The sequence below is a fragment of the Laccaria bicolor genome, genomic scaffold (assembly GCF_000143565.1).
Source record: "Laccaria bicolor S238N-H82 LACBIscaffold_14 genomic scaffold, whole genome shotgun sequence".
In the NCBI taxonomy this organism is placed as follows: Eukaryota; Fungi; Basidiomycota; class Agaricomycetes; order Agaricales; family Hydnangiaceae; genus Laccaria; species Laccaria bicolor.
Window position 1 is genome coordinate 344,617 of NW_001889885.1, and position 13,771 is coordinate 358,387.

At 46.8% G+C, this 13,771-nt stretch overlaps 4 protein-coding genes across 4 annotated transcripts; 2 read left to right on the forward strand and 2 right to left on the reverse strand.

The window, feature by feature from the left end:
* Positions 1–534: 534 nt before the first annotated feature.
* LACBIDRAFT_327839 (uncharacterized protein) lies at positions 535–867 on the reverse strand (the record flags this gene model as incomplete). Its single annotated transcript, XM_001881883.1, has 1 exon — positions 535–867. The coding sequence occupies one exon, from the start codon at positions 865–867 to the stop codon at positions 535–537; it is 333 nt and encodes a 110-aa protein (XP_001881918.1).
* Positions 868–1,829: 962 nt separating this feature from the next.
* On the forward strand, positions 1,830–3,268 carry LACBIDRAFT_250466 (uncharacterized protein; the record flags this gene model as incomplete). Its single annotated transcript, XM_001881742.1, is given in 8 exon segments — positions 1,830–1,938; positions 1,989–2,055; positions 2,107–2,339; positions 2,355–2,408; positions 2,461–2,603; positions 2,653–2,830; positions 2,883–2,999; positions 3,054–3,268. Coding segments are annotated over 8 exon segments (1,116 nt in total), but the record flags the coding sequence as incomplete, so codon positions are not given.
* Positions 3,269–5,893: 2,625 nt separating this feature from the next.
* On the forward strand, positions 5,894–6,813 carry LACBIDRAFT_327841 (uncharacterized protein; the record flags this gene model as incomplete). Its single annotated transcript, XM_001881743.1, has 5 exons — positions 5,894–6,080; positions 6,121–6,240; positions 6,390–6,477; positions 6,517–6,624; positions 6,675–6,813. 5 exons carry the CDS (start codon positions 5,894–5,896, stop codon positions 6,811–6,813), a joined length of 642 nt encoding a protein of 213 aa, XP_001881778.1.
* A 3,705-nt stretch (positions 6,814–10,518) lies between these two features.
* On the reverse strand, positions 10,519–13,076 carry LACBIDRAFT_327843 (glutamic acid-rich protein; the record flags this gene model as incomplete). The annotated part of the gene is made up of 2 exons (XM_001881884.1): positions 10,519–11,412; positions 11,553–13,076. 2 exons carry the CDS (start codon positions 13,074–13,076, stop codon positions 10,519–10,521), a joined length of 2,418 nt encoding a protein of 805 aa, XP_001881919.1.
* Positions 13,077–13,771: the final 695 nt, after the last annotated feature.

Genomic DNA, 13,771 nt, shown 5'->3' on the forward strand with positions numbered 1-13,771 from the left:
TAACCAGACCGGACCAAGACCGCAAAAGACCGGACCTGCGGTTACGGTCTTTTATTTTTGAAATGTAAAGACCGCAAAAAAACCGGTTAACGTGAACCGGTCTTGACCGGTTTGGACCGGTCTTTTATAGCCCCTTAAATACCCTTTAAAACGCACCCAAGAACGTACGATTTGGTAAAAAAACGAGAGAGATATGAATTAAAATGTAAATTACTTTTGGGAATAATAGATGTACCAGACTTATTTTATAGAAGCACCAATTCCTAACGGAATTTAACGTTCTTGGGCTCGTTTTGAAGCTATTAGAGATGTTAATAAATTTACCGATTCATAATTTTAAAATATTGGCCTAAAGACCGGTCATAAACCGGTTAAAACTGATGCAGACCGAAACCGGTCTATAGACCGCAAAAAACCGCGGTCTGCGGTCTTTTTGCGGTCCGGTCTGGTCTTTTGACTTCTGGGGAAAAGGCAGACTGGTTACGGTTACGGTTAACGCCCCTGGGCATCAAAAAACCGGACCGAACCGGACTTTCAAACACTATATGCAACCGCGTGGACTGCATTGACGACAGGCTGACTGGTGCCTGGTAGGGCTGCTATCTGAAAGAGGGACATGGCGAGCCTGTACAGCGTGAGGGGGTCCCCAGCTGAGACAAACAGCAGCTTTGCTTCAAGGTATTCCCTCCCTTTCTCCGCATCACCGACCTCTTGATCTTCTTCGTCTATGTCCACCGTCCCTGCAGCTCTCATTTTGCCTTTCTCCTGCGCCTCTGCTTTGGTTGTTTGACTTTGCCAGGTGATTGTTGTTTTGACTTTTTGTGAAGAGCCCGTCTGGTTCTTGGACTTTCCTCCAGCCCCAGACATGATCTAGGATAGTTTTTAGTTGATATTGTAGACAATATATGATTCTTATAGGTTGTTTTTAGACCAGGCGTTGGCTTTGAGGCCGTTTCTCAACGAGTATCCGAAAAAAATTTGGGGTCCTAGTCAGGGTGCCACATGGTTCTGGTCCAAGGAGTTTTGAGATTGAAGCATACAGGCAGTCTGTCATTGCCAGGATGATGGAATGTCCCAACATCGTGCATTCAGACTCAATGTAATATTTGTGCAGGACCACATGAAAGATATATTTGGTACCGTCAAGCGATCGAAGCCAAACACGTTACCATTGCGCTAGGTAGCCGTTGTTGGATTTATCAACCGTACGCACAGATTGAGGTTGTCTTTTTCTTTTAGACAATAAGAGACGATTCCAAACCGAAGAGGGCTTTGTCCAAAAGATTGTAAATACTAAACATTGCCCAACTCTTGTGACGGCATTCCCACAAAATTTCGGGTGCTTTAAAAGTCACTGAAAGCAGATGAACCACGTGTGGTTTGGCGACGAGGTCGATGACTGGAAAATGTCTATCCATCTTATAGCTTGGTTGTTGGCTCATTGAGTCGGGAACCAGGCTTGCGCCGCTACTGGATTTTAACCAGATTCATAAGCTCCGTGAGTAAGTGATGAACCACCTGCCGACTAAAAGCACTTCAGGTCATTATCAGAAATTTGGAAGAAGTGGGCCTCGTGTAGGAGATCGCGGTTTCTATGTGTGCGAGTTTGATCACGTGGCCGGCGATGGCACGCTGTCAGTGTCAAGTTATTTTTTGTCGATATTTGTCTGACGACTATGACGGTCTTACGCGCCGTCTCTGTGCTCAGGACCTCCTTAACTCGCCATAACGTACCCAGATGCCTTGCTCGTAAGTTCTCAACACCTTCAGAAGGGGTAGGTACTTCAAAACCTTCCTGTTAAACATACGAAACTGATGAAATCATCGTTGAACAGCTGAGGAAAACTGGGCTCTACGACTTTCATATCGAGAATGGGGCCAAAATGGTTCCGTTTGCTGGGTACTCTATGCCGTTAGCGTATGGGAATGTCGGCCAAGGTAAGATTGGAGACGGGCTCTATCCTTTTCCAAACTCAACGTTCTTTCAGTTGCCAGTCATAACCACGTCCGGAGCAGTGCGGGACTCTTTGATGTTGGGCATATGGTCCAATCCAAGTGTGTATACCTTCGTTATATCATATTTCTATGCGTACTGACTCCCGAAAGTTTCCGGGGACAAACGGCAACTGAATTCCTGGAATGGCTAACCCCGTCCTCGCTCACCGCCTTAAGCCCCTACACCTCAACCCTCTCCGTGCTGCTGAACGAAAATGGCGGGATCATAGACGACACTATCATCACAAAACATGCTCCAGACGCTTTTTACGTCGTGACGAATGCTGGGAGGCGGGACGTGGATCTCCCTTGGTTTACGAAGAAGCTGGAGGAGTGGAACGCGAGTGAGAAAGCGAAAGAGGGGAAGGTGGAGATGGAGGTACTGGAGGACTGGGGTTTATTGGCCTTGCAAGGTGGGGTTGTGTCCCGAGCTTTATGAGCTGTGGTTGACAGGGGTGATTCTAGGTCCAGCAGCTGCTACGTACCTGCAAGCGTTGACGTCCTTCGATCTCCGACTGCTCACTTTCGGAAAGTCGGCGTTCGTCCCCATTGAGGGCTTTAACCTCCACGTCGCTCGTGGTGGGTACACAGGAGAGGATGGATTTGAAGTATGTTTCCCCCATCCTTCCCCCGCTCCTGGTACTGACCTCGACCCAGATCTCCATCCCGCCATCCCAAACGGTTGAAGTCGCAAAACTTCTCTCAAAAACTCCGGTACAGCTGACCGGACTTGGAGCGCGCGATAGTCTTCGTCTTGAGGCTGGGATGTGTCTTTATGGCCACGACCTCGACGAGACTACCTCCCCCATCGAAGCTGGATTAAGCTGGGTCATTGGTAAGCCTACATGCAAGACCATTCACCCTCCGATGAACCTCCTCTTCAACAGGCAAGGACAGAAAAGAGGCAGGTGACTTCATCGGCGCAGAAGGTGTAAGGCAACACCTCAAAGATGGGCCCCCACGAAGACGTGTCGGCTTGGTTGTAGAGGGTGCTCCCGCTCGAGGTAATATTCTTCGTTCATGGTTACTCTTTCGCTTTTGACAATCATACATATCAGAGGGCGCCAAGATCTTCACTCCTTCCGGCGAGGAACTCGGCATCGTCACTTCCGGTATACCGTCCCCCTCGCTGCAGAAGAACATCGCCATGGGATACGTCAAGTCCGGCTCTCACAAGAAGGGCACGGAAGTCGAGGTTGAAGTTCGGAATAAGAGAAGAAAGGCTGTCGTCACCCCAATGCCGTTTATCAAGCCCAATTATTGGAGGGGTTGATCTACGTACAAACACACTAATTGATTTTTATGAACTCGCAATGCCCGGTTGAAGGACTGGTGTATATAATAGGATTGATACCCAATGCAAAATAACTATCCGCAAGACTGGACACTTATACAACACTTATGTGACTGGCTGCGTCCTGTTCAATCTTCAATATTCAATCTCTGTCCTCGTCCTCGACCGATGGATGTGCAATTGATTCAGTCACGATATGAATCGACATGGGACGTCAACCAAAGTAGGTGGACCTCTCTGCTTCTACACGTGACAAGCTCTGGCCTAGTCGCTGGCGCCCATCGTCCTGCAGCAGCTGCCCACTGATGATGCCTCCCCCGCTCTTCCTCCTGCGTCATGCACTCCACCCTGCCGGGCCGTTGATCTAACTCGCCCCGGAGGTCACAAGTGGGCGCAGCTCCTCTCTTTGTAATATTTTACGGCTATCAGGAGGGGCAGCTTACAACGCTGCCCGCTATCTTTAATTTTTTCTCGCCCACCCATCCCTTCCTTAACGGGCCGGTTGGCTCCATACACATTCAAGATGTATAGACACGGCGGAGAGAGTGAGCGTTAAGTTCTTACCCGTATCAAATTCCCTGTCCGACTTTCGATGAACTTTTTAACAGAAACGATATCAAGTCACTTGAGCACAATATGGATTTTCATATAACTTGTACAAGTCCTTCGCCTATTTGACACGACTCCCAGTACGCGAGACACTTTCAGAACAACAAGAAAAACTCCTCGATAAAGCGATTACTTTCCAGGCTTGCAGCATTGCTCGCAGCCGCAGCTGGCGCAGGAACAACTACACGTAGAATCAACGTGTCAGAACCAGTCAATGCAGAAAATTCACGGTTCTGAACTTACGTGTCGGTGCAATTGCACTTGGTGTGATCACAAGCATCGTTGGCGAGAGCGAAGGTGTTCTACAGGACCTCGTTAGAAGATAATGAGCCAGCGAGCGAGAAGACGTACGGAGATCATGATGATAGGTGGGTTGAGTTCAGTTGGGAAGTGATGAAGAGCCTGAGGTTAACCAAGAGTTTGCAGGTCCTTTATACCCTCCAGCTTTTGTTTACCTGTGTTATTACTAGGTCGATTCAAGAATGCGTATCTGCTTTAGACTTTGATCATCAGTACCTGCGTCGATCACACAAAGCATGAGTCTGTGTGACTTGCGGGGCTCAGCCCTCGAGGGGGGAGAGCAGTTGGCCAGAGGCAAATCGGCGATTCTCTTACCACGAATGGATCAGTGCGGTGATAATTTATCGGAACTTGATTTTGAAGACAGTGCTCCAACCTTCAAATTCGGCCTGATGACGTGGAGAGAAGCTCTGAGAAGCTCAAAAAAAACTGTGTGCGTATCACGAGCGGCCATTTCCAGTTATTTCTTTTATCGAATTTTAGATAATTGTATGCTGATTCGGACGCGCTCAGAACTCCTCCTCACTATGGTGGGGATGTGCCTCATCTAGACGACACAACAATGCGACGATTTGATCCAGCGAATCCCAGATTTGGGGCCTATGAGGGTAATGGCAGGCAGCGTGACCAACACTTGACGAGTGTGGTGCAAGCCTAATCCCCTTTGTTTGTGGGCTTGGAGCTACTTGGAGTTGACTTGGAGTCAAAGCAACAAGTTACAGAGATATCCGATCCGGATCTATTTCTATCTAATTTTTCCGGCATTGGCGGGGTACCAGACATTGGTTAAGATCAGAAACTGCGAATCGTTTCTCGTCGGACACCTCGGATTCCAGTAAGTTTGCCTTGTTACTTTCTACTAATTCCAGTACTGTGTTAGAAAATTAGCGGGGGGTATCACAATATTCACAGACTGTTATTCACGCACGCTCCAACTCTCCATTTGCATAGGGCACGCGTTATTAATATTGCCACGGTCCTCCACCAACCTTGTGTACTTGCACCCCAGAAATCAAGGACATCAATCGCTGTGCTTCTCTGCGGGTCTCGTTGACCAAGAGAGGCGAGGCATTTTTTCCTGGGGTCAGCCGACCGGGCCCCACGCATGGCGTTGGCTCTGCACCAACTCCATTCCCCCACTAGCACGGCGCCCATGATGGAACACGGATTAAGATCGATATTCAACGCATCGCACCGCATTCCCATTCACATAATGGTGCTGTGGCAGATGGTACGGACACTCGCGTGTGCCATGATAATCGCACAAAATCTCCCTTTTTTATCTGCGGAAATATTCTGTTCTACATGTGGCTTATTGCCATAGAAATCGAGCATGCACATAGACTAGGATCCAGAAAAATGGAACATCACGAAGGAAACACTCACGGCGTAGCACCTAAATTCAAGCAAAGCGAGTGAGAGCTTTCTGTGGCCAACCAGACAATACACGACTTTTGTTGGGCATGCCATCAGGAAAATCGCAAATGTGTGGCAGGTCGTGATCGCGTGGCGGAGTGTGGCCGGCGTGATGGAGCTGGCGCCACACCGCCATAATTTTGATCTCCGGATAAATTGTGCCATGTGTGTCACAATAATCCTTCACGCCACGGAGCTGTTGTCGCATGTATGTGTATCGATCATGTGACATGTTGAACGTCGGAAAATTTTGGACTTCTGAACTTTTTCTCGGGCTTCATGCTGCTTCATGCTCAGTTCACGCTCCTTCCTCCAGTAGTCTCCCTCCACTGCGGCAATGCGTCACCACCACCATCTCGAGTAACCATCGCTCAACCGCACCCAACCATTATTGCACCTCAGGCCTCAACGTCACGAACAACGACCTACCTCAACGACAACGATAACCACCTGGGACGTGCAGACGGTGACGATGCATGTCGTCATCACTGCACATGTTACTCAAGGTGGGCCATCTGAACTCCCTTCGCTTATCGTCTTTTACCACAACGCACAGGGGGGCCACGTCGCTGTCGGTGACGTGGCAAACAACAACAGATGGAGAATGACAAACGATAGACAGCAAGGTGAGCCATCTGACTAGTCTCCTCTTTACTTTTTTAACAAGAGACGCAGGGGCCACGTCGCCAATGGCGACGTGACAAACAACAACCATCCTTCGACCGCCCCCAATTGCAATGACGATGTGGCAATTCCACATCACACTGCCCACAAGCACGAACAACAGCCAACGACAACGCCAACCAAAACCGACCACGATCATTTATGCAAACGACAATGGAAACAAATCACAACGAGCTGAGGTGAGGCCCCACCACCCATCTTTCTAACATGGAATCTAGGTGCTACGTCTCCGTCCGCGATCTGGCAACGGCCAACGCCAATGCCAACCAAAACCGACCACAACCATTAATGCAAATGACAACGGAAACAGATCACAACGAGCCGAGGTGAGGCAAGCTCACCTCCCCACCACTTATCTTTCTAACATGGAATCTAGGTGCTACATCTCCGTCGGCGATCTGGCAATTCCACATCACACCGCCCACAAGCACGAACAACAGCCAATGACAACGCCAACCAAAACTGACCACGATCATTTATGCAAACGACAACGGAAACAAATCACAACGAGCTGAGGTGAGGCCCCACCACCTATCTTTCTAACACAGAATCTAGGTGTTACATCTCCGTCGGCGATCTGGCAGCCAAACGACGAGCTCATTTGTTGCCGTCATGTATTGTAGGACGCGAACGATGAGTACCCACCATCCCATGTTCGTCCTTTGGTGGTGCGCTTTCCCCATCTCACCATTACCTTATTCCTGACCTCTGTCACAAACAGGACCTCATTGATCTCACGGAGGAGGGCTGCATCAAGGATGATTGGGTGAGTTCCCCAAATCATTCTCATTCACTCTTTTGTTACAATATAGTATTTATGTGTTGTTTTGTACATAGTATAATACCAATAAATGTTTTTATTTTTCGCATTTGGGCAGTGTGGTGTAATTTAAAAGCTGGATTTGTGGCCCCATAATGAAAATTATGATGAGTTTGTGGTGCCATGAATGATTGTGGTGGGTGTGTCGCCACCCTTCGCCACCACAAGTATAATGTCCCCATCATGGTTTGTGGGAGTGTGGCTGACCGTGGTTTGGATGAGAAGTGTGGTGCCACACATGCCACATGTGATGTGATTTTCCTGATCAGTGGCTGGCACATCAACTTTGCATCAACTTGAACTTCAAGCAAACTTCAAGAAATTCCTTCCAAGTGAGTCCTGGGGATGCAACATAAGGTTGTGCACTCACGAGAATCCATGGATACTCATTCTTCCATTTTCTGCAAAATGCAACCATCGGGGTAGGATTGTCAGTACAAACGGCAATAATGGACTTGGGCTCAACGCTTTTCTTTGCCAGGGCCTTGGTCGCAACGTCGCAAAGGTTATCTGCAGTCGCTCTGATCCTGGTCAGTTCCTCCACTCCCAACACCACAGGAAACTCCCCAACTTCGGCAACCATGCACCCATAGACGCTGCGTCTTTGGCTGTCATCCCACCCATCCATGAGGTATGTGAGATTGTTCCTCCCCTCCAACCTTTTTACGTCCGCAGCGAATGCCTTTGCTTCCTCACCAGGAAGGAGTCGCTCCATCAACGTATAACGAGATGCAGGGCCGTAAGACAGACGTAACGTCTGAACCCATTTCCGAAAGAATGGGTTGTCAGCAGCAGAGAACAGAATGTTTCCATGAATGAAGAATCTGTAAGTCTTAATTATTCAATAGCGTTCCATGTATTTCCTTTTCACAAACCTCAACTGTTAAAGGAGATGTCTCGTGACCACGTTGTTTACGTGTACGCTTTATTTGTTCACTTTCTCCATTTTACTCTCTCGTTTTACTTCCGTTATTTACCAGTCTTTATGCTTACTTTGCCAGTCTTTGGTTCCCCATTCCTTTATATATGAAAACTTTATTTCCTCTCACCTCAGTCGTCATTACACTTTGTGTCTGACTCTGAGGTGAGCTTACTTTACATTTTCTTACTCTACCTTTACTGACTACTACCTATACTTAGTTCCGTGCGTTCACAGGTAGTTAAGCAATAACAGTCGTCATTACACTTTGTGTCTGACTCTGAGTTCCGTGCATTCACAGGTTATGGGCCCCGCTGCGCTCTAATAAATTTACGGAACTACAGACACCACTCGCTTTACTACATTCACTTGCAACTCGTAAAGCCCACTTTACATTTCACATTACCCCCACAAAAATGGCATTGTCCAATGCGAACCCACCTATTTTTGCCGACACAGAAAAATTTGATGGAGCGAATTTCGCCACCTGGGAACCACTAATAATTATTGCGGCAACTAGTCGTGGTGTTTTAGGATACCTAAAAGGATTGATTCCCAACCCTGCGCCGCCTACGTCCCAGACCGCCGCGCTAACATACACGCCTGGTCCACTCGAGTTACCCCTTCCTGATGACCCTACACAGTGGTACTCCACCAATCCCTCTGTTGCCGAGTGGGCTATGCGCGACACCTGGGTGCGCGCACTGCTACTCTATAACACCAAAAATCCTATCGGGCTAGGTCTTAAGCTTGATGGGACTGCCGCTGAAGCTTGGAACTCACTTACCTCGCAATACAAAATTACATCTGACCTTGCCGCCGTCACCACTCAACGCGACCTTTGTACTACCATCTTCGCCGATGGAAACGACTTCCCTACCCATGTCTCCAACCTTCGTACAAAATGGGCGGTCGCGAATAGCGCTGGCGCAAATATTGGGGACGCTGACTTCCGTATGATCATCCTATCTTCCCTCCCGGCCTCTTGGGATAGTGTTGTTGGTACCCTATACGACGCCAAGTCGTCAGCGGAGGTGATCAGTCGGCTCATGATCCATTGGAACCGGATTGACAGATCAAAGTCGGTCACAAATCCCAGCAGCGTCGTTACAGCACTGCAAACCAATACAAGGCAGGGACGCAGTCAGCTCCAATGTGCAAATCAAAACTGTGGACGCCGTGGACACACCATTGCAAATTGCTATTGGAAGGGGGGAGGAAAGGAAGGCCAATTCCCTCCTGATTTTGGACGATGTGGGGGGGCGCGGGGATCAGCACCACACGCTACAACCCCTACAGTAATGGCCGCACTCACAGACACGTCGTCCACGTCAGAAATAACCCTTGCCCTCATTGCAGACATCCACGGAGACAAGTGTCTATTGACCAAGGACACACCTCTCCATTCAGCGGAAGATGACAACGTCTTGGAAATCCACTCACCCAGTGAAATATTACTTGCGTCAAAGGATTGTGTCATCGAGTCCTATCCTGAAGGTGCCTGGGACCACACCACTCACACGCTGACAGCAACAACAAAATCAGGACCTCACAATGTTCTTACCTTTGCTGATTCCGCCGCCAATAAACATTGTTTCGTCGAGCGCTCCGATTTCACCACATATTTCCCTCTTACAAAGCCAGACGAGGGTCAACCTGCAAATAAAGGAGGTCAGTTTTGCATTATTGGACACAGCGCCGTAATGAAGACAATTGTCTCGGGGGGATTGAGGACGACTATCACCTTCAAGGACGCCGTCCACACGCCTGACCTCATAGTGGTGTTGCACAATCCTCGGTAAGTGTGATGACCAGTGACATGCCGTGACATGGTGTCACAGGCCCAATATCTTGAGACATTGAGTTTGTACTTTCCACAGCACCTATTCAATATATTTTTTGCAATGGGTTTGATTGAATTAAGTGAATGAATCCACTGGGAGAGTTTTCCCTGGAGAAATTGCATTTATTGCTCCAAAAATGCGAAATCAGTCTGTTTTCCCTGCCAAATGAGGCAGTCCGAAGAGATTGGACTATAACGTTTCAACAACAGCACGTATGAACATGATTTGCAGACGGATTTTACTTAGAATTCAAATTCCAATCGATCTACGGATCCAGAATTTTTATTTGTGGCACCTGTGCCGAGATACCCTTGAAAATCAGCACTTTTACATGGTTAAAGGCTAGTAATTAAAAATATGGACCCGTAGGATTGTAGCCACATAGTAATCGATGATTTCGTCTCTGCAAACCTAAGCCCAAATCCTATCTGTTGTGAAGCTCATAGCTCAAGGAGGCAACCTTGGGCCAATAGGTGCTGCACAGCCACTGATCCAATTCCAGAATGAGTTGTGATCACTTCCCTTAGTTTTTCTTTTGTAGAATAGTTGTATAATAGCCTACTTTATACATTCAAAGTGTTGTAATAATGCTAAACATGAAAAATATCCAAAGAAAATGCAGTTTTCTGGCAACATCTCATTCACTCTCATAGCCCTCTATATCCTCCCAACCCTCCTCCTCATCCTCCTCATCCTCCTCATCCTCCTCTTCCTCTGACAGATTAATATTCTCACCCTCACTCTCCTCATCTTGGATGAGCTTCCAAGCACCATTTGTATGCAGATCAATAGCATCTACAAGTGCTTTGCGGATATCAGCAACTTTGGTTGGCATTGGCCCTTGCTTGAGATTTGGAGCACCTGCACTCTTGAAGAGTCTCAATTGGTCCTTGAGGGACGTGCCCTTGAGTCCTGGGACCTTTTCCTTGTCAAAAACAAGTTCCAACTGTGCAATCCGTTCTGCAGTTGCCTTTGCATTTTGCTCCTGAACCTCCTTGCGTGCAGTTTTCTTTGCTTGTCGTTGGTCACGGAAATCAGTAAGTTCATTGCGCCTTTTCTTCTCCTCCCCATTTGCCTCTCGTCCAAGTTTATGTATATACTGATAGTCTTCCTCAGTAAACTTTGTTTCCATAAATGCTTGTGTGTTATTGCGGAAAAACATTATCAAGGCATTGCAACTGAGAAGTGTAAGCTGAGGCTGATAGTGCATGAGGCGTCGGAAAGACCCTAGCAGACCTTCATTTTCATCATTTGTTGCAGGCATATGTGCAAGCTCCCTTTCCTCTGCAGTTGCTTCATCAATTAGGCCACCAGGTGCAAATTCTGATGTGAAACATTCCCATGTTTGTGCTGCTCCTTTGAAAAATGCAATCAAAAGATTGTGGAAGTGAGGGAGTGTAGGGATGAGGTCAAATATCTTCTTTACAACTGCAGGATTCTGCCACTTTTCACCATCTAGAGTAGCTGTTTTGTATGATTCAGAAATGTCTAGGTCTTTTCCAATGAGAATGTCAGGATTTGCAATGATTTTCTGCATATGATCATAGACACGAGAATGAAAAGGACCAAGGTCAAGCATGTTCTTTTTTTGGGCATCAGAAGTATGGATTGCTTCATATATGGGTATGAAACAGCCTCAGCATAAATTGCAAGAACAGCAAGCTCAGTCACTGTTGAAGTGCAGTGGAGAGCCTTCCAGAGATTTAATTCCATGTGATTGAGTGTTGGATTTTGCTTGTTGATGCGTAGACTCTCAAGAAAATCCTTGAATTCATCTCCATAGAGAATAAGGGCTGCAGCAGCATTACAATATGACTGGAATCTATTGTTGGATGTATCGGGAAATGTAAATGGAACTCCCACATGTTCCCACCACCAATAACGAAAGATATCATGGTGGCCCCTTTTATCGTCTTTATTGTTGAAGATTGCACCTGCAATTTCTGCAGTTTTAATTGCACCACATGTTGATTTGTGAAAAGCTCTTTCTTGAGCTGGTGTTAGGGTGTCACCTTTCTCAAGAGCAGTGGCTCGCTCTTGAACCACAGGATCATTATCACGATTGGCAAGAAGGACAGGGCGTTCTTCCTCAAGCCCATTCTCAATCCACCAAGCTGCCACTGCAAGATACCCTCCCCGAATAGTGTTCAGATCCTTGTGGCAACCACAGCCAGCCCAGATAAAGAGCCGGAAAATATGTTTTTCCTCATCAGAGAGATTATCAAACTCTTCTTTTCCCAACTCAGCAACTGCCTCTTCAATCATTTTGGCCTTCCTCTCAGCCTTCTTGATGTCAGACAGTTTGTTCCACTTATTTACCCCACCAGCTTTTCTAATCATTTCCTCTTCTGCTTTCTTGAAATAGTCACGAACCTCCTCTAATGTCATTTCTAACATTTTTTCTTCTCCAAGATGTTGATCAACAGCCCAAGCTTTCAGAGTTTCAAGCAATCCGGCATCTTTTTTTTCCTTTGCACAGTGATCAGTGCTCATTCCTGCAAGTTTGATCAAAAGTTCAAAAAATTTGAGAAGTCCACCTGAGCGCTTTCCAAGAGGACTGTTATTGTAGAGGTCAATAATTTTCTTGAGAGTATTCTCCCAGTCTGCAATAGCTTCTTCACTAGATCCATCTTTTGATGATTGAATTCCAAAAGTTCGGGTTACTTGTTGCTTTGAACTGCCCTCTGGTGAAGTGTAATCCTCAGCAATAAGATGAACATGGCGGGAATTGTAGTTGATGCTACGATGGCTTGTACCATCTGCACTGAAAGTCATACTTTCTGCTTTTTTCATCTCATATCCAAGCTGAATTTGTGCAGCAAAATATCCCTCATGAAGAAATCGAGAAACAGAAGTGCGGCTGATACTGCCAACACCTGTTATTCCTGCAGATTTGAGGACAGCCAAAATAACCTCACCAACAAGGTTTCGTGAGCAGCCAGCCTTGACAAGTAAACAGACAACATTGCGTGTTTCCTCAGTGAAGACACCCTTTTGCATTAAATAGTGAACTGATCGTTGGTCTAAGATCTTCTTCTTGACTGAGGCTATTGATTGCTCCTTTTGTTTTTTACCACATTTGACTGCCTTGCACAACTTGGAAGCTTTGTTTCGTAATGTTGTCAGATCAGAGGTTGATTTAGCAAGCTTGGCATGGGATTTCTCAAGCTGTGAGGTCCACTTAGCCATAGACATAGAGAGCTCATTATGGAGAGTGTTATTCTGCTTCTGTAGTAATGCAATAGCCTTATGTGACTCACGAGAGCCTCTCAAAAGCTGCTTAGAAGTCTCTTTCTCTGCAGTCTTCAGGATCTCTACCTGATTCTGTAATTGGGTCAATTTTTGTTGCCCTCTTTTTGAGGTTTGGCGCTGCATACGAAGCTCATGATATGTTCTCTCATGCTTTTCCTGCCAAAGCACAGAGTTGTCCTTATGCATTTGCAGTTTCTGATTAGCCTTATCAAGCTCTGACTCAAGTCTGCAGCATTCTGTGTCTCTGTCAGCAAGCAGATTCTCCAGCTCCTCAATTCGTGACTTTGCAGCCTGTAAGCTAATCCAGAGATCATCTTTTGCAGTCTCTGAAGCCAATACAGCTCTCTTTTCATTGAGAACCTCCTGTGCTTTCAAGTTAGCTACTGCTGCCTGCCGTTTTCGTGATGCTAATGGTGCCATAATGTGAAGCCAGAGACGTTGTCACTACAAAGTGGCCAAGATGCAGAAATCACCTGAGATGAGAATTACCAAGACTCAGAGAACAAGCACAGAGCAAGAGAGACAAACAAGAATGAAGCCCAGAGAGAGAAAGGCAAAGAATCTCCTGACAAGAGTAGTACTAGAGATGAGAATAACTGAGAGAACAACCACAGAGAAAGAGAGACAAGCAAAAAATG